Raw genomic sequence first — 20295 nt, forward strand, 5'->3', positions numbered from 1 at the left:
TCTGCTGCCCTTGCATGCAGCCCATATTAGTGAAATAAAAAACAAACTTTTTCGGAATGACATAAGCCCCACCTCCACTCCTCTACCTTACACCTTCACATATAAAACCTGGCAAAGTTTAGGGTAATAATGAGCCCATTAGCATGCATTTGCATGCTAATGAGCTCATTTTAATATGTGTAGTGCCAGTGTTATTGAATGTGAGATATTTAAAATATCTTGCATTAACCCACGTTAGGCCATTTACCACATGCATGAATGAGGTCCTAAGTTAGCTGGATAACTTTAGGACTGCACGAAAGCCATCCTATAGTTTGCTAGATACTAGGGGTGTGCATTTGTTTGCAACGTATTGGCAATCCACAATGTATAGGGCCATATTTGTTGTATTCGTGGGGAAGCAAAACGTATCGCGATTCCCACAAATATAATGAATCTTCACCGAATTATTCGGCCATCTAAAGGAGTGAATTTAAACAAAGCCCCCACCCTCCTGACCCCCCCAAGACTTGCCAAAACTCCCTGGTGGTCCAGCGGGGGTCCTGGAGCCATCTCCTTCACGCGGGTCATCGGCTGCCAGTATTCAAAATGGTGCTGATAGCCTTTGCCCTTACTATGTCACAGAGGCTACCAGTGCCATTGGTTGGCCCCTGTCACATGGTAGGAGCACAAGATGGCACCGGCCGTCCATTGCTTCTACCATGTGACAGGGGCCGACCAATGGCACTGGTAGCCCCTGTCACATAGTAAGGTCAAAAGCTATCGGCGCCATTTTGAATAACGGCAGCCGACGGCGTTAGTGCAGTAGATGGTTCCCGGACCCCCGCTGGACCACCAGGGAGTTTTGGCAAATCTTGAGGGGGTCAGGAGGGTGGGGGGTTGTAGTTAATTAAATTTTAGCCAGGAAACGAATAAGAATGGAACGCATGAACGGATCGGGGCCCCCCCCTTGCCGAATGCAACGTATCTGCCCCCCAACGAATACGAATACAGAATGTAACGTATGCGGTCCTTCTGCACATCCCTACTAGATACACTTATCTGGCTAATTTGCTGACAGTTGGCTGTATTCAGTGGCACATCCGTATTGCTGAATATCTGAAGTAAGTTAGCCCGATAAGTGTTATCTGATTATCATATCTGGATGCAGTGCCACTAAATATTGCCCCCCCCCCCCCAATTTCTTAACTCCGCTACAGTTTTAATATGTATATTGTGCTCAAACCTAAATGTCAGCCACATAATTGCATTGAGAAGAAATGATCACTAAAAGTAACACTGAATATTTTCTATTTTTGCTAATGTTTAATCATAACAATGAACCTTACAAACAGAATATGAAGATGCAATTCTCCTCCATTGAAATGGCATTTCTGCTTACCTTTGTGTTGAATCCAACAGCATTTTGAGTGATTTTATAGAGCTCTGGAAATTTAAGCATACTATCTTGGGTACATGTTCGTTCAAAGATTCCCAAAGTAAAGGGTGGCAAGGCAGTGAAAATCTGTAACGATAGTTACAGTTACACAGTTTTATACTGAATAAAGTTATTTGGCCATCATATTCAGTTTTCTTTCCTACTGTCCTATATATATTTTGTTGGCTTTGCTCTTCATACATCTTTTTATCTATTAACATTAAGAATAGTTGTTGGTTTTCTTTTACAATCCTCTGTAGAAAATGCCTTGATTAGATCTAATGACAGATTTATTCAAACTGTAAGAGGTATTTTCCCTTGACTTTTATAGTAAATTTATCTCTCATGAATAGCCCTTCTATCTGTTTCTCGTAAACTTTTATACACTGTTATATGTCCTCTGATGTTATTCAGTAATGCATATTGTTTATTGTTTTCAATTTATAACAAATTTCTCCACAATAGTGCACAGGGCAAAGAACAACCAAATAAAATCAAACATTTTTTCATAAAACAGATAGCATAGTAAAATATAAGATTAATTAAAAAGAATTAAAATCTAGAACTAATAACCATTCAGATAAGACCTTCAAAAATCAACAAATGATAAAAGCTGCAATAACTAAGTATAAAGCAAATAGAATTAAAAGGCTGCAAAAATAACAGGTTCTTAATCAAATGTCTAAAGATTAAATAGTCAATAGTTAATCAGGCTATTGCAAGTATTGATAACCCTCCATTTCTCATCAGATCTAGTCTAGGCTTCCTACTTTTCTAAATAAATTGTAAAATCATTTTATCAAAGTTGCAGAGACCACATTACATATAAAACTTTAGATATAAGTATTCTTAGTATATTCCTTCTCCCCCAGTATGTAAAATGCTCTATTGCTAATTTGGAAACCCAACAGAACACATTTAGATGACTAAGAATTGTTAATACATTAATTTGATTATTTACAGATGTGTTGATTTATATAATACAGTATACATACTGACTGTTTGTAGGGATGTGCATTTTTGGGGTTTTTTGTAATATTTTGTGTTAGTGCGTGTTATTTTAAGTAGTGTGCATTACAATAAAATAGCAGGACTCAAAATAAAACAAAGTAATGGAAAAAAATGAAATGAAAGAAAATTGTTCTGCCTGCACACCCTTAGCTATTTGTATGGTGTGTACATGCGATACAATCATTGCTAAAAAAACAAGATAGATTTTTGTTTTTGAAGACTGTTGATTCTTTTTGAGTGTGCTATGTTGACAAACATGTGCATGGTATTTTGGCTGGTAATGTACTTGTTAAAGGCATTTTGATAGGTAAATGTTATAAAAAAAGATTCTAAGGCCTTCTAACAGCAATTTCATAATAACGTCATATGGTTTATTGTTAATTTAGTTCTTCTAGAAACATGATGGCAGAGAGACCACACAGCCTATCTAGTCTTCCCATCAACTGACACCATAGTAAACACATATCTTGGGTCTCTTTTTAAAAAAAAACCTTTTAAAAATAAAAGTGTGAATTAAAGCTTAGAGCATGTTGATAGCTATGTTGATAACTAGCTGAGGTAGACTACAAATATGAACAAGAAGGGAATGTGCCTTTTGTTCTATAAGGTAGCAGACAGTGACACTGGACACTTACCACATTGTACAAACCGATGCACCATCGCTCAAATAAGATTTGCCCAGAAAATCCATTAACAAAGGCGAACCAAAGCTGAAATAGAAAGTATCACAAGGTTTCACTCAATATTTCACTAAATGTTTCCAAATATCAAAGAGAAAGAACAAGGAATGTGGGCTACCAGCTGGACACAGCTGTTTCATATGCTTTAAAAATAATTTTCAGCACTGCTGTGAAGCAGTTGTTCCCATTATAAGCCTTTCATTTTAAATAGAGTCAGGATGTTGCTTATTTTAGTAGAATGGTCGGTGTTGCTGGGGTAACTTACAGTACTGGCACTGTTCTACAAAAACATATATGTGGCAGAAAAATATTTTAAACCTGTTTGATTACTAAATTAGTCATTGGAGGCAAAAGGGTATGATCTCATCATTGTTTGGGTAAGGCTGAAATCTTTCAAGGGAAGAATGCTCAATTAACATGTTTTTTACAACCTACTGTGCAATGACAGATTTGATAAAAGTAATTAAACAAAATGTTACTTTCTGTAGCATTAGGATAATTACATAGCCATCCGATGTACAGCACTATGTAAATTCTAAAATAAATAAATAAATAGACGTATATGTTTCCCAAAAATTCAGAGTAATTGGGATTGAGATGCTTAGAAATCTACAGTATTTAACATAAGCATAAGAACATAAGATATGCCATACTGGGTCAGACCAAGGGTCTATCAAGCTCAGCATCCTGTTTCCAACAATGGCCAATCCAAGTCACAAGTACCTGGCAAGTACCCAAACATTAGATAAATCATAAGCTACTACTGCCTATTAATTACCTTAATAGCAAACAGTGTAATAATCTATAAATACAACCCAAAAATGATGTCACAACTAAGCTCATGACGGCAAGGAGGTACATTTTCAAAGATTAATTTTTTGAAGACTTAAATGACTTTTACACAGGTAAAAATAGTTATCCTGCTTACGGCAGCCACATCTGGGTAACAGGATTTTTAGGCTCCTGGAAATACATGTGCACTTTCAAAATGCATGCACTTTTAGCTGCTCAGAAAAGAGGCATACCAGAGTCATATTTGGAAACTACATGAATACATAGGAAGCCTATCCACAGTACTGTAATTGCATGCATAAGTGGACCCAAGGAGATTGTTCTCACTCTGCCTTGTGCTGCGGAATTATCTTGCTAGTTATGGGAATGTATGGGAAGAGTTAGGCAAACTGAAAGTGGACAAGGCCATGGGCCCGGATGAGGTAAACCCCAGGATACTGAGGGTGCTCAGAGATATGCTGGTCGGTCCGCTGAAGGACTTGTTCAATAGATCTCTGGAAAAGGGAATGGTGCTGCAGGATTTGAGAAGAGCAATGATGGTCCTGCTTCACAAACATAGAAACATAGAAATGACGGCAGAAAAAGACCAAACGGACCATCCAGTCTGCCCAGTAAGCTCCCACACCCATTTTCCCATACTTATCTGTTTCACTGACCACCAAGTTTAGGGCCCTTGTTGGTAACTGTTTGATTCGAATTTCCTGCCACTCCCTGGCGTTGATGCAGAGAGTAATGTTGGAGTTGCATTTTATTTATTTGCAGTTTTTATATACCGACATTTGTTTAGTAAGCTCACATCGGTTCACAATTAACAGAAGCATTGCAGCTGTGCCAACTAGAACGAACATGTGCAACAGTGCTTTACAATAAACATTTACAATAAACAATAAACTTTACAATAAACTTGTATCAAAGGTGTATCAAACTTTCATCAAAGGTGAATCATAAGGCTTAATGGTTAAGGGTAGTAATTGCTGCATCAAGCAAGTTACCCCGATGCTTGTTTACCCAGACTGTACAGATCAATACCTTGTTGAATGTTGTCTGAATGTAAATCCTCTTTTCCACATTTCCCCCTGCTGTTGAAGCAGACAGCAACACTGCATATTCATTCAAAGTGACGTATCAGGCTTAATTGGTTTAGGGTAGTAACCGCCGCAATAAGCAAGCTATCACCATGCTTATTTGTTTACCCAGACTGTGCTACCTTGTTGGGTTTTGCCTGAATGCAAGTAGCAAATGTTGCTTACCTGTAACAGGTGTTCTCACAGGACAGCAGGATGTTAGTCCTCACATATGGGTGACATCACAGGATGGAGCCCAATCACGGAACACTTTTGTCAAAGTTTCCAGAACTTTGACTGGCCCCTATTGGGCATGCCCAGCATGGCACTAACCCTGCAGCCAGCAGGGGTGGGTCCCCCTTCAGTCTTGTTTAAAAGCTACAGGCAGTGCCGAAAAATAAAATAAGAAAACGTTACGAACCCAACACCGCGGGGCGGCGGGCTGGTTTCGTGAGGACTAACATCCTGCTGTTCTGTGAGAATACCTGTTACAGGTAAGCAACATTTGCTTTCTCACAAGACAAGCAGGATGGTAGTCCTCACATATGGGTGAGTACCGAGCTGAGGATGTCCGAGAAATGCACCAAATGTACCCAAGATGTGCAATAGGCACAAATATTGGGGAGGAGCTTGGTAGAGGGCATCCTGAACCCTAACGGGCAGGGGGAAGGATGTTGGTACGTCACGTTGTAAACAGGTTATGAAGGACAGACTGGCCGAAGATGGAATCTTGTCTTCCGGCTTTGTCCAAGCAATAGTGGGCTGCAAAGGTATGGAGAGAACTCCAGGTGGCAGCCTGCAAATGTCAGAAAGTGGCATCGATCATAGATGTCTACTGAAGATGCCATGGCCCTCACAGAGTGTGCTTTAACATGGTCTTGAAATGGAATGTCCGCTTGCTGATAGCAAAAGGATATGCAGTCTGCCATCCAGGAGGAGAGAGTCTGCTTACCCACAGTCTTCCCTAACTTGTTAGGATGGAAAGAGACAAACAATTGCATTGAGTGTCACATGTATGTCACATATATGATTTTTTACCTGCCAGTGAGAAGTTGTACATGTGCATGTGATGCAAAGAGCTCCTGGCTCTCAGAGAACGAGTCAGATCTCTGGAGGCTAGAGTGACAGACCTGGAGGAGCTGAGGCAGACAGAGAGGTATATAGATGAGACCTTCAGGGACATAGTAGCCAAGTCCCAACTTCAGACTGGCAGCCCTGGTGCTGCCTTGGAGGAAGGTGGTCTCATGATTGGAGGGCATCAACTGGGTGCAGCAGGAAAGGATCCTGTAGCAAGGACCTGCTCCCAGGTGATGCATTTTCCTTTCGCACTGAGGATATCTCCCCAAGGCCTACTGTCCAGGAGGGAAGGGTTAGGTCGGCCGTCATAGTTGGTGATTCGATTATTAGGAATGTAGATAGCTGGGTGGCTGGTGGGCGTGAGGATCGCCTGGTAACATGCCTACCTGGTGCGAAGGTGGCGGACCTCACGCATCACCTAGATAGGATTTTAGACAGTGCTGGGGAGGGGCCGGCTGTCATGGTACATGTGGGCACCAACAACATAGGAAAACGTGGGAGGGAAGTTCTGGAAGCCAAATTTAGGCTCTTAGGTAGAAAGATTAAATCCAGAACCTCCAGGGTAGCATTCTTTGAAATGCTCCCTGTTCCACGCGCAGGTCACCAGAGGCAGGCAGAGCTCCGGAGTCTCAATGCGTGGATGAGACAATGGTGCAAGGAAGAGGGATTCAGTTTTGTTAGGAACTGGGGAACCTTTTGGGGAAGGGGGAGTCTCTTCCGAAGGAATGGGCTCCACCTTAACCAGGGTGGAACCAGACTGCAGGCGCTAACCTTTAAAAAGGAGATAGAGCAGCTTTTAAACTAGAACAAAGGGGAAAGCCGACAGTCGCTCAGCAGCGCATGGTTTGGAGAGAGGTATCTTTAAAGGATACTAATGATGCATTAGAATTAGGGCATCCCGACAGTGAGGTTCCAATAATAAGAAAAGTAGTCCAAGTGCCTGTAACTAAAAACTCACCTGAGTTAAAAATTTCTAAGTTATCCCTATCAATTAAAAAGCAGAATGAAAATACAAACAAAAAACAAACTTTGAAATGTTTGTATGCAAATGCCAGAAGTCTAAGAAGTAAGATGGGAGAATTAGAATGTATAGCAGTGAATGATGGCATAGACTTAATTGGCATCTCAGAGACATGGTGGAAGGAGGACAACCAATGAGACAGTGCTATACTGGGGTACAAATGATATCGCAATGACAGAGAGGAGCACCCGGGAGGCGGTGTGGCGCTTTATGTCCGGGATGGCATAGAGTCCAACAGGATAAACATCCTTCATGAGACTAAATGCAAAATTGAATCATCATAGGTAGAAATCCCTTGTGTGTCGGGGAAGACTATAGTGATAGGGGTATACTATCGTCCACCTGGTCAAGATGGTGACATGGACAGTGAAATGCTAAGAGAAATTAGGGAAGCTAACCAAATTGGTAGTGCGGTAATAATGGGAGACTTCAATTACCCCAATATTGACTGAGAAAATATATAATCGGGTCACGCTAGAGAGATAACGTTCCTGGATGGAATAAATGATAGCTTTATGGAGCAATTGGTTCAGGAACCGACGAGAGAAGGAGCAATTTTAGATCTAATTCTCAGTGGAGCACAGGATTTGGTGAGAGAGGTAACAGTAGTGGGGCCGCTTGGCAATAGTGATCATATTATGATCAAATTTGAATTAATGAATGTAAGAGGAACAGTATGCAAATCCACGGCTCTTGTGCTAAACTTTCAAAAGGGAAACTTTGATAAAATGAGAAAAATTGTTAGAAAAAAACTGAAAGGAGCAGCTACAAAAGTAAAAAATGTCCAAGAGGCATGGTCATTGTTAAAAAATACCATTCTAGAAGCACAGTCTAGATGTATTCCACACATTAAGAAAGGTGGAAAGAAGGGAAAACGATTATCGGCATGGTTAAAAGGGGAGGTGAAAAAAGCTATTTTAGCCAAAAGATCTTCATTCAAAAATTGGAAGAAGGAACCAACAGAAGAAAATAGAATAAAGCATAAACGTTGGCAAGTTAAATGTAAGACATTGATAAGACAGGCTAAGAGAGAACTTGAAAAGAAGTTGGCTGTAGAGGCAAAAACTCACAGTAAAAACTTTTTAAAATTATATCCGAAGCAGAAAGCCTGTGAGGGAGTCAGTTGGACCGTTAGATGATCGAAGGGTTAAAGGGGCACTTAGAGAATATAAGCCCATCGCGGAAAGATTAAATGATTTCTTTGCTTCGGTGTTTACTGAAGAGGATGTTGGGGAGGTACCCGTAATGGAGAAGGTTTTCATGGGTAATGATTCAGATGGACTGAATCAAATCACGGTGAACCTAGAAGATGTGGTAGGTCTGATTGACAAACTGAAGAGTAGTAAATCACCTGGACCGGATGGTATACACCCCAGAGTTCTGAAGGAACTAAAAAATGAAATTTCAGACCTATTAGTAAAAATTTGTAACCTATCATTAAAATCATCCATTGTACCGGAAGATTGGAGGATAGCAAATGTAACCCCAATATTTAAAAAGGGCTCCAGTGGCAATCCGGGAAACTACAGATTGGTTAGCCTGACGTCAGTGCCAGGAAAAATAGTGGAAAGTGTTCTAAACATCAAAATCACAGAACATATAGAAAGACATGGTTTAATGGAACAAAGTCAGCATGGCTTTACCCAAGGCAAATCTTGCCTCACAAATCTGCTTCACTTTTTTGAAGGAGTTAATAAACATGTGGATAAAGATGAACCGGTAGATGTAGTATACTTGGATTTTCAGAAGGCGTTTGACAAAGCTCCTCATGAGAGGCTTTTAGGAAAAGTAAAAAGTCATGGGATAGGTGGCGATGTCCTTTCGTGGATTGCAAACTGGCTAAAAGACAGGAAACAGAGTAGGATTAAATGGACAATTTTCTCAGTGGAAGGGAGTGGACAGTGGAGTGCCTCAGGGATCTGTATTGGGACCCTTACTTTTCAATATATTTATAAATGATCTGGAAAGAAATACGACGAGTGAGATAATCAAATTTGCAGATGAAACAAAATTGTTCAGAGTAGTTAAATCACAAGCAGATTGTGACAAATTGCAGGAAGACCATGTGAAACTGGAAAATTGGGCATCCAAATGGCAGATGAAATTTAATGTTGATAAGTGCAAGGTGATGCATATAGGGAAAAATAACCCATGCTATAATTACACAATGTTGGGTTCCATATTAGGTGCTACAAACCAAGAAAGAGATCTAGGCGTCATAGTGGATAACATATTGAAATTGTCGGTTCAGTGTGCTGCGGCAGTTAAAAAAGCAAACAGAATGTTGGGAATTATTCGAAAGGGAATGGTGAATAAAACGGAAAATGTCATAATGCCTCTGTATCGCTCCATGGTGAGACCGCACCTTGAATACTGTGTACAATTCTGGTCGCCGCATCTCAAAAAAGATATAATTGCGATGGAGAAGGTACAGCGAAGGGCTACCAAAATGATAAGGGGAATGGAACAGCTCCCCTATGAGGAAAGACTAAAGAGGTTAGGACTTTTCAGCTTGGAGAAGAGATGGCTGAGGGGGGATATGCTAGAGATGTTTAAAATTATGAGAGGTCTAGAACGGGTAGATGTGAATCGGTTATTTACTCTTTCGGATAATAGAAAGACTAGGGGGCACTCCATGAAGTTAGCATGGGGCACATTTAAAACTAATCGGAGAAAGTTCTTTTTTACTCAACGCACAATTAAACTCTGGAATTTGTTGCCAGAGGATGTGGTTAGTGCAGTTAGTATAGCGGTGTTTAAAAAAGGATTGAATAAGTTCTTGGAGGAGAAGTCCATTACCTGCTATTAAGTTCACTTAGAGAATAGCCACTGCCATTAGCAATGGTAACATGGAATAGACTTAGTTTTTGGGTACTTGCCAGGTTCTTATGGCCTGGATTGGCCACTGTTGGAAACAGGATGCTGGGCTTAATGGACCCTTGGTCTGACCCAGTATGGCATTTTCTTATGTTCTTATGAATCATCAGTCTAGGTGTCATAGGGATCAGCACCTACCCCTCTAGGAAGTAGAAGGGGATGGGTTGGTGGGATACCCGAAGGTCCTGGTCTAGGCTCGAAGGAATACTTGGAGGCACCAATGAAGGCATCGAAGGCACCGGCGCGGGCATTGAGGGCATCGATGGATGGCTTGGTGTTGCTGATGGGCATACCGGCATTGATGGCTGAGGCATCGGCAGAACTCCCGATGGAAGGATGCGGAACGGTGTTTCTCCTCCCGATGACAGAGTAAACGGGGAGCGCACCGGAGCCATCGGTGACCCGGGGTCCATCGGTGTAAAAGCGGCAATGAGCGCTTCCATCCTGGAGAGCAGCGGTGCCAACGCTGCCGGGATCGGGTCGGTGGTCGGTTCCACAATCGGTACCGGTGTCGGTGACAGAGGATCCTGGAGTCGTTGCATCGCCTTGTCGATGCCGTCCTGAACAATCCGGTCCAGTTCTTCTCAGAGACCTGGAGCAAGCAGTCCCAGCTCCAGAAAAGAAGAAGGAGGCAGAGGCATTGTTGTGACCATTGCTGCTCGGCGTCCTCACTCCGCCCTCTTTACCTCTGTGGCGACTCCCTCCGGGTCTGATGGACGGCTGGCGGCCGCGGTGTCTCTATGCCATCTCCCTCCGGCGTCCCTGGACCAGCTCGACATTGCAGATCCGCCATGTCGCCTGAAGATGTAGGGCGCGCACTCTGATTGAAGTACCAGCAAGGGCACTAACCTCAGGGGTGTCCCCCTGAGATGACGTCATCCGCTTCCAATATTTAAAGGTCTCTATTTTGCTAACAATCTGAGTTAGCAAGGACTCGCTTCGGCTATCCAAGCTACTCTGCCTCCTCGGACTTACCAGAGGTACCCGCTCCTCGGGGGCCTCGCTCTTTTTCTTTACTTTCAGATTACAGATAGGAACCGGTACTCGCTCCTCGAGGGCCCACATTCCTGTACTTTGAAGATTCTCTACTGCTTGGAAGCTATCCCTGCTACAAACAATTGTGAGTTACAACCGCTCTCTCAGATCTTTCCCTGGAACTAGGTACTTACTCCTCGAGGGCTTAAACCTTTCCAGCTCCTGAGCTTCCTTGAGACCTTATGTGAGTGTTTTGTCATCTAATTCTGTTCATGAGCTCTGCCTACTCTGCCTACTCACTTTTCTACAGTTTCTCAACAACTCAGACATCCTGGATCGCTGTTCCAGTACCTAAGGGACTACAGCCCTCCCGGGCATATCAGCTCACTACTGCCACCTCTGGTGGTTTCAAAAACCTGTTTAATAAAAGAACTAATGTGTGTCTGTCTCCATACTCAAGCCTAGCCAGTGGTCCCTCTCAGGATATCCTCCCAGGGGCGTGGTCATCTGCCACCGGCCCAGGGACCCACCCACAACTATAACAGAGACTGCTAACCCCTAGCCATTTCTGAACAGATTGCTAACTACTATCTGTTTGCTCCTCCCATCAGACAGCAGACTAATAACAGATTGCTAACTCCCAGCTCTAACACAGAGCTTTAATAACAGGCATAGCTGAAGGGACCACCATTAAAGGTGGAGTTGCGGCTCCCGATACCCTGTCGGGTGAGGGTTGCCTTGGTTACCCAGCTGCTGAAAAGGTCGGTGCCTTTTCTGGACGGGGTTTCTTCGAGGGCGGCTTGGACGATGGCGATGTCGATGATTTTGCTCCCTCGATGGTCCGAGAGTTTCGATGTCGATGGCGATGTTTGTCTCTACGATCCCCTCGGTTCTGACGGGGAGTAGAGGGTGTCGAAGGCCGAGATGTCATTGATGCCGGATGGTCACCGGCCGGTGGTCGATGCTGGCGCGAAGTTGACGAAGCCAGTTCTGACGACATCGATGTAATGGACGGAGTCATGGTTTGAGCACGGAAGAGAAGTTCCATCTTCTCCATTTTGGCCTTGCAACCTTTTGGTGTCATTAGGGCACATTTGGTGCAGGTCAAGACATCGTACTCTCATCCAAGACACATTACACAGATTTTATGGGGGTCTGGGATGGACATGGTGCGATTACAGTCCTTGCACCGACGGAACCCTGATGCCATGGCCATGGAAAAAAATTGAGCCACGGTATGGTCGACGGCCAGTAGGCCGCAAGGGCCAAACTCGACGGTAATCGATGGAAAAACGATTAAAAACTTACCAGAGTACCGCGGCTTGGAAAAGTTAAAGGAGGGACTCCTGTGGGGCAAATTAACTTTTAGTAATTCCGTGAGGAAAATTCCTGTCAGGAATCTCTGCAGAGCTCCTTAACCGCGGGGCTACTGCTGCGCAGAAAAAAGAAGACCGAAGGGGGACCTCTGCTGGCTGCAGGGTTAGTGCCATGCTGGGCATGCCCAGTAGGGGGTCAGTCAAAGTTCTGGAAACTTTGACAAAAGTGTTCCGTGATTGGGCTCCATCCTGTGATGTCACCCATATGTGAGGACTACCATCCTTCTTGCTCTGTGAGAACCTCTTTTCCACATTTCCTCTTGCCGTTGAAGCATAGAGCAATGTTGGAGTCACATTAACCGTGTGAACGTTTTTTGAATAAGGGTATTAATCACCAGGTAGGTCTCTATTTTGCTAACAATCTGAGTTAGCAAGGACTCGTTTCGGCTATCCAAGCTACTCTGCCTCCTTGGACTTACCAGAGGTACCCGCTCCTCGGGGGCCTCGCTCTTTTTCTTTACTTTCAGATTACAGATAGGAACCGGTACTCGCTCCTCGAGGGCCCACATTCCTGGACACTCTGAAGATTCTCTACTGCTTGGAAGCTATCGCTGCTACAAACAATTGTGAGTTACAACCACTCTCTCAGATCTTTCCCTGGAACTAGGTACTCGCGATGGTCCTTCTCCAGGGTCCTCTTTAGTGAACAACGAACTGAAGTATTTGTTTAATATTTCTGCCATTTCTTCAGCTCTCTCCACACATTGATCCTTTTCACCTTTCAATTTCACTATACCACTTTGCATTTTTCTCCTTTCTCTGATGTATCTGGACAATGTTTTATCACCTCGCTTTACCTCTTTGGCAATCCTTTCTTCCGTTTTACTTTTTACTTTCTTGATTACTTTCTTCGTCTTTCTCAGTTCCACCAGATATTCTTCCTTGTGATCCTCCCTTTGGGATCCTTTATATTTCTTAAACGCTGTTCTTTTAGCATTTATTTTATCAGCCACCTCCTTTGAGAACCAGATAGGTTTCATTTTTCTCTTTCTTTTCTTTACTTTTCTATCAATTAGATTAGTTGCCTTGGTAATTGCTCCTTTTAGTTTGGCCCACTGTTGTTCCACATCTCTCATATACTCCCAGCCTTCTAGTTCTTCCTCTAGGTACTTCCCCATTTCAACAAAGTCTGTGTTTTTGAACTGCAAAACAAGAATGATAGCAGAGAGGAGGCTGGAATCTACAGGCCGGTTAGCCTCTAAGGCTGCTCAAGGCGTGACGTCACGACACCCGACGTCACGGCATGTGACTGCCTTGAGCGCCGAAATCGCACGGGTCGCACAGGCGCGCATTCATCCAGGCGGAGGGAGCCGGTGGCGAAAGCAGCCTCCGGCAGCCCCCGCCGGCAGTGAATGAATGCATGCCTGTGTGACCCGTGCGATTTCGGCGCTCAAGGCAGTCACATGCCGTGACGTCGGGCGTCGTGACGTCACGCCTTGAGCGCTGAAATCGCACGGGTCGCACAGGCGCGCATTCATTCACTGCTGGCGGGGGCTGCCGGAGGCCGCTTTCGCCGCCAGCTCCCTCCGCCTGGATGAATGCGCGCCCACCCGCCCGCGGCCTGGATCCAACACGCGCCCACCCGCCCGCCGGCCCACACCGCCGCCTTGTTTGAATGCGCTCCCGCTGCCGCCCGGATGAACGGGACCCAACGCGCGCCCACCCGCCCGCCGGCCGCCTGAAACCAACATGCGCCCACTCGCCTCCCGCCGCCGCCTGGATGAACGGGACCCAACGTGCGCCCACTCGCCCCCCGCCGCCGCCTGGATGAACGGGACCCAATGCGCGCCCACCCGCCCGCCGGCCGCCTGAAACCAACGTGCGCCCACTTGCCCCCCGCCGCCTGGATGAACGGGACCCAACGTGCGCCCACTCGCCCCCCGCCGCCGCCTGGATGACTGCACGCCTGGGGGATTCGGAAAGTGACAGGAAAGTGACAGGTATTTATACATATTTTTGTTTTTTTACACTTTACGCTGCATATATATATATAGAGGTCCATGGTACATTCCGCTATGTAGCTGTTCGAACACCACACTAACACCTAGTATAGGGTAGGCAGTAAACTAACACGTTAAGGCCGTGGCAAAATAGCGGGTTACTAAGGAGATAATCTGAGCGCGCGTCACAGTATCGGAGGGGAATAGCTAATTCCTTCATCAAACAGCTAATTTGTTCATTTACATATCATATACATGCTGGGTGCGGAAAGGGTTATGTGTCTGTTTTAAGAAGCGCTAAGGACGCGTGAAACTGGAGACTGTATCGCTGGATCGCCTTACGCGTCCGAATTGTGCGCCCACAGCGTGTTACCGACGGGAAATCTTCAACCGCACGTTAAGGTATCGATCTGCTAGGTAGTGGGAAAATTAATGGAGATGCTGCTGAAGTAAAGGATAATGAACTACTACAATCGGGTGGTTTGCTAGACCCGAGGCAGCATGGATTCACCAGGGGAAGGTCCTGTTAGATTATGTTTGCCTGTTTTAAAATTGGCTGGCTTAGGCTGTGTAAATAGAGGCTTATACGGGGTAGAGAAATGAATAGTTTATAAAACGCACATATATCATACTCATGGGTTATCAAATACTTGCATATATCTGCTCATGACTATTAATGCATGTATATGCCACTGCACCCATTTGTTTGAAAGTTATGCTTCCACTTTTCAGTGTGTGCATAATTTCCAGTGCAATATATTGCACACTTTCTTTACCCCTTTGATAAACATATTTACGTATATTTTACATGCAAAATAATTGTGACACACACATATATTGTTTTGAAAATACTTGCACGAGTACTTGGATCACTAGTTTGCCGATACCTCCTACCAGTTCACCCAATCCTTCTCCAGTTCAGCTAGAACCTCTAGCACTTTACCCTCAGCCCCCACCAGTCCACCCAGATCTCACAACCAAAAGCTACAAATGACAAGTTCACTTTTACATGCATAAATCAATTAGCAGGTATATAAGTGTATGAGCAAATTTGCTAATGTTTACGCAAAAGCTGAATAATGGCTTGCCCCAGGGATCTGTTCTGAGACCACTGCTTTTTAATATATTTATAAACGACCTGGAAATAGGAACAATGAGCGAGGTGATCAAATTTGTCTATGATACCAAATTATTCAAAGTTGTGGGAAATTGCAGGAAGACCTTACAAAACTGAGAGTCTGAGTATACAAATGACAAATGAAATTTAATATGAACAAGTGCCAAGGGATGCACTTAGGAAGAATAAAGCAAGTTTGCTTACCATAAATGGTGTTTTCCATAGATAGTAGAGTGAATGAGCCATGCTGAATGGGTGCGATGTCCTCTGGCGGCGCGGGTTGGAATCTTCTTCAATAGCAGAGCTTTGTTCTGCTCATATGCAGGAGTTGCTGTACGCGTCCCTCAGTCATCACTAACGGTTTTAGTCAATTGGTATGTAAAGAATGGATTATGGATAATACTTACTCAATTTTACAGTCTGCCGGGGAGGTGGGCGGGTTCACATGGCTCATTCACTCTGCTATCTACGGAAAACACCATTTATGGTAAGCAAACTTGTTTTTTTCCATCGATAAGCGAGTGAATGAGCCATACTGAATGGGGAGTCCCAAGCTGAGGTTTGCTACTTAGGGAGCATGGTGAAGCTCAGATTATAATTTGCAACCCGATCACCTACGTGGCAGGCCGTGCACTTAGAATTTCGGCTAAGACTGGCTGTCTCAACTGAAGAGTCATATTCAGGAAGCCTATCCAGATAGCAGAGTGCTGTGAAAGTATGGATTGATGACCATGTTGCAGCTCTGCAGATGTCTGCAAAGGGAACAACCCTCAAGTGTGACAGTGAGGTCACCTTGGCCCTTATTTGGTGTGCCTTCACTTTCCCAGGAAGAGGAATAGCAGATGTGTGCGGCAGAAATGGATGCAGCTTGTCAACCAGTTGGCTAATGTTCTTTTGGAAACAGCCACTCCTAGATTGTTAGGATTGTAGGAGATAAATAGTTGCTGAGATCTCTGGTGAACCTGTGTTCTCTCAATGTAATAAGCCAGGACTCATTTACAATCCAATGTATGCAAAGTTTTTTCCCTTTGTGAAGCATGGGGCTTTGGAAAGAACGTCGGGAGACCAATAGATTCATTTAAATGGAAGGCCAACACCACTTTTGGCATAAACCTAGGGTGATGCCGCAATAGCACTTTCTCATGGAAGAAATGAAGATAAGGTAGAAAATGTACCAATGCTTGCAGTTCGCTGATTTGTCGGGCAGATGTAATTGCCACTAGGAATAGTACCTTTCAAGTAAGGAACTTAAGGTCAGCCATAGCCAGGGGCTCAAATGGATTGGACATGAGAGCAGTTAACACTACGTTCACATCCCACGGAATTGGAGGTTTTTGTATCGGTGGGCGAATATGTAAAAGATCTTTCATGAAGCAAGATACTAGTAGATGCATTGCAATGGAGTTCCCATCCACTGGATAATGGTATGCTGCAACAGCACTCAAATGGACTCTAACCAAGGAAGTTTGGAGACCAGTCTGAGACAAGTGATATAGGTAATTGAGTATGAGTTTAGGGGAACAATTAAATAGGTTAAGAGATTGTTTCTAGCACCAAAGTATGTAACGGGACCATTTGAAGGAATAGTTACGAGAGGAGACCTTCCGAGATGAAAGGAGAACATCCTGAACTGCTGTTGGGAGGTTCAAGAGTTCTAAGACTTGGCGCTCAATCTCCAAGTGGTGAGGTGGAGAGATGGGAGAAGGGGTGTAGAAGGGTTCCCCCTTTCTTGCATCAGAAGTGTCGGATGACAACCTAGAGGTCTGGGCGGTCACGCTGATAATTGTATTAAATATGCATACCATGGTTGTCTCGGCCATGCTGGGACCACAAAAATCATGCCTGCCTTGTCGAGGATGCACTTCTGAACTGTGCGGGTTATGAGTAGGATTGGCAGGAAAGCATAGAGAAGACTCTTGGACCACGAGAGGAGAAAGGCATTCTGGATTATCCTGTTTGGGGAGGAAAGGACAGAGCAGAAGGCTTCCACTCTTGCATTGTACTGGGTCGCAAATAGGTCTACGGAAGGCACCCCATTCACAGAAGAGCTTGTCTGTCATGTTTTGATTGAGGGACTACTCATGTGGATGAAACTCTCTGCTGAGCCTGTCTGCCTGTGTGTTCACTACTCCTGGAAGATATGTTGCCTGAAGGTATCTGGCTCGATTGGTCGCTCATTCCCAAGTCAGTGTTGCTTTCTTGCACAGTATCAGCGAACCTGATCCACCTTGCTTGTTTATGTTAAACCACTGCAACTTGATTGTCCGCATGGATCATTACTGACTTTCCCGCTAGGAACTCTTTGAACACCATCAGTGCTTTGCGAATGGTTCTCATTTCTAGAAGGTTGATCTGATAGGATGATTCTTCAGGGGACCATAGTCCCTGTGCTTGATAGTGAAGCAGTTGCACACCCCAACCCTTGATGGAAGCATCTGTGGTAAGAATGACTTGATGGGTCAGGGCTGCAGATTTGGGATTTAGCGATTTGGGATGTAGCCACCAATAAATGTCTTTTTTCATCGAAGATGTGATTGTCACTTTGAAGGACTGGGGTTGCAATCCCTGAGTCCATTGACTTTTCAGTCCTCACTGCAAGCATCTCATATGTAGCAGGGTGAGAGGCACTACATGAGTTGCTGCCACTATGTGGCCTAGGAGCTTCAGTAGTAGACGGACAATGGATCTGGATTTGTTCTATAAGCGTAAGCATAATGCTAGGAGACAGAGGCATTCTACTCTGTCCTAGGGTAGGAAGGCCCTCTCTTGGATGGAGTCTATTTTTGCTCCTATAAATTGCAGTATCTGAGTTGGCTGAAGAATGGATTTTTCATAGTTCACCAGAAAACCCAACTCTTCTGGGCAGCGTATTGTAGTCCACAGGTCTGTTTGAAGGTCTTGAGGTTTGAGAGATACTATTAGCCAATCATCCAGATATGGGAAAATTCGTAAACTCTTTTTGTGAAGGTGTGCCACAGCCACTGCTAAACACTTTGTGAAGACCCATGGGGCAGATGAGAGACCAAATGAGAGAACTTTGTATTGATAGTGTTTATTCAGAAGCACAGGTAACGCCAGCATGACTGGTGAATCTGAAGATGCACTTAGGCATCCTTGAGATCAACAGCGAACATCCAGTCCCCTCGTTGAATAAAGAAGAGGATGATCTTTAGAGTTGTCATTTTGAATTTCTCTCTCTTGAGCACTTTATTGAATGGGCAAAGGTCTAGAATGGGACACAAGTCTCCTGTGTACTTAGGGATGAGAAAGTATTGGGAATAAAATCCTGTATTGTGGCAAGATGGTAGAATGACTGAGCAAATTGTTTGCTTCTTGCTGTAAGAGGGAAAGATGGTCGAGATTCTTTACTGGTGGGGGCAAATGTGGTAAACGAGGGAGGGACTTGAATTGCAAGTGGTACCCCTACTGGATAATATTCAAGACCCATCAGACGGAAGTAATTTTGGACTATGCCTCCCAATGCTTGGAGAGTCTTCCCCCCACAGGGGTGACCATAGTTGTGTTGGGTTTCAGAGACTGTGACGCGGCGTTCCTCAAAAGCCCTGCTGACCTTTGGGTGTAGTTTGTGAGGGGGCTTTTGTGGCCTATGATCTCATGGGCATGCTATCTGCACAGTTTGCAGTAGTTGTGCACGAGGCTGCTGATAGAGCTATTGGTACGAGATAGGTCTGTACTGTGAGTTTTGCTTATAGGATTTCCTTGGATAGCACAGCCTTTTGTACTGCAAAAATGGTCATTTGGCAGATGCAGAATGGTCGCTCGTTAAGGTGAGGTATTGCACTGCTATGCTCTGCTCTTTGATTTGTGCCACTGTTTCATGGAGCTTTTTCCAAAAAAGATTGTCCCTGAGACAAGGGAGATCTGCCAGTTTGTCATGTACATCCTCCATAATAGAGCTCACTCGAAGCCAAGATGTTTTGCCAGCTACTATTGCCGATGCCGAGGCTCTGGAGGTAGTTTCGAAAGCTTGATATACTGAGCAGAGGAGATGACTTCTCCTTCCTCCAGGTCAGTTAAAGGTTGAGGAGTTATCTGTTCACCAGTGTCCGAGCGCATGAAAGGCTTCAGTAGCTGCAAGCATTCGTATATGTACTAGACCATATAGAATTGATGTTGCTGGATGTGAGAGCAAGCATCGAGTTCTGAAAGATCTTTTTCACAAAGTCATCCAGTATTTTATCTTTTCCTGGGGGGGGGAGATGGCATGGAGTTTAGACTTCCTTGCTTTCCTCATAGCTGACTATGGGGAGGTGTGTGGGAGGTGAACTGGGCCATAACATTGAGACTTTTTAAGGCGGTACTTCAAGTCTAACTTTCTGGCCACTGGTAAGTTGGAGTGAGGAGATTCCCAGGATTTAAGGAAGACTGATTCTAGGACTGAATGAGGCGGTAGAGCTGTCGGCTCTGAAGAGAAGTAGTTTTAAGAGCCCAAAGACTTCTTTCCGGGGATCCAGGATCTTTTGAATTTCTATGTTAAGCACGGTCCCCATTTTTTCCACAAATTTTGGATATGTGAGATCCTCAGGCGAGGAGGTGTGTTCAGAGAGTCTTCTGGTTCATCCAAGGGGAATCCAATAGAAGAAGTGGGGGATAAAAAAGGAGATTGATCTAGAGGAGGAGACCCTGGCCTCTTCATCTCTTCCTCTGGATCTGGGGATGTGTCATGCAGCTCCTGAGTTCTCAGACTTTGTGTTGGAGAGTGTGAACTGATTAGAGGGGAGATCGCCCCACGATGAAGCTTGAGACTCTCTGAGTTTAAAATATGAAACCTTGGAGGACTGACCACTGGATGGTGAGAGGCAAAAAATCCAGACAGAATAGCTGAAATTTGGTGCATGATCTCTGTGGCGCTACATCCCAGAGACCTTGGAAGAGGACAATGTGCAGTGCTAGATGGGGATACCGAATGGTGGCCTGTATGTGGTTG

At 44.3% G+C, this 20295-nt stretch overlaps 1 protein-coding gene across 1 annotated transcript in view; it reads right to left on the reverse strand.

Annotated features, from left to right (window-relative positions):
- The window catches only part of ATP8A2 (ATPase phospholipid transporting 8A2), a 1219142-nt gene that overhangs the window by 337896 nt on the left and 860951 nt on the right, over nucleotides 1–20295 (reverse strand). The window contains exons 28-29 of the mRNA XM_029602569.1: nucleotides 3064–3138; nucleotides 1382–1504 (exon numbers count right to left, since the gene is read on the reverse strand). Of these exons, the coding sequence (XP_029458429.1) occupies nucleotides 1382–1504; nucleotides 3064–3138 (198 nt within the window). The remainder of the gene's footprint in view (nucleotides 1–1381; nucleotides 1505–3063; nucleotides 3139–20295) is intronic.

Source organism: Rhinatrema bivittatum, chromosome 5 (assembly GCF_901001135.1).
Source record: "Rhinatrema bivittatum chromosome 5, aRhiBiv1.1, whole genome shotgun sequence".
NCBI classification, from domain to species: Eukaryota; Metazoa; Chordata; class Amphibia; order Gymnophiona; family Rhinatrematidae; genus Rhinatrema; species Rhinatrema bivittatum.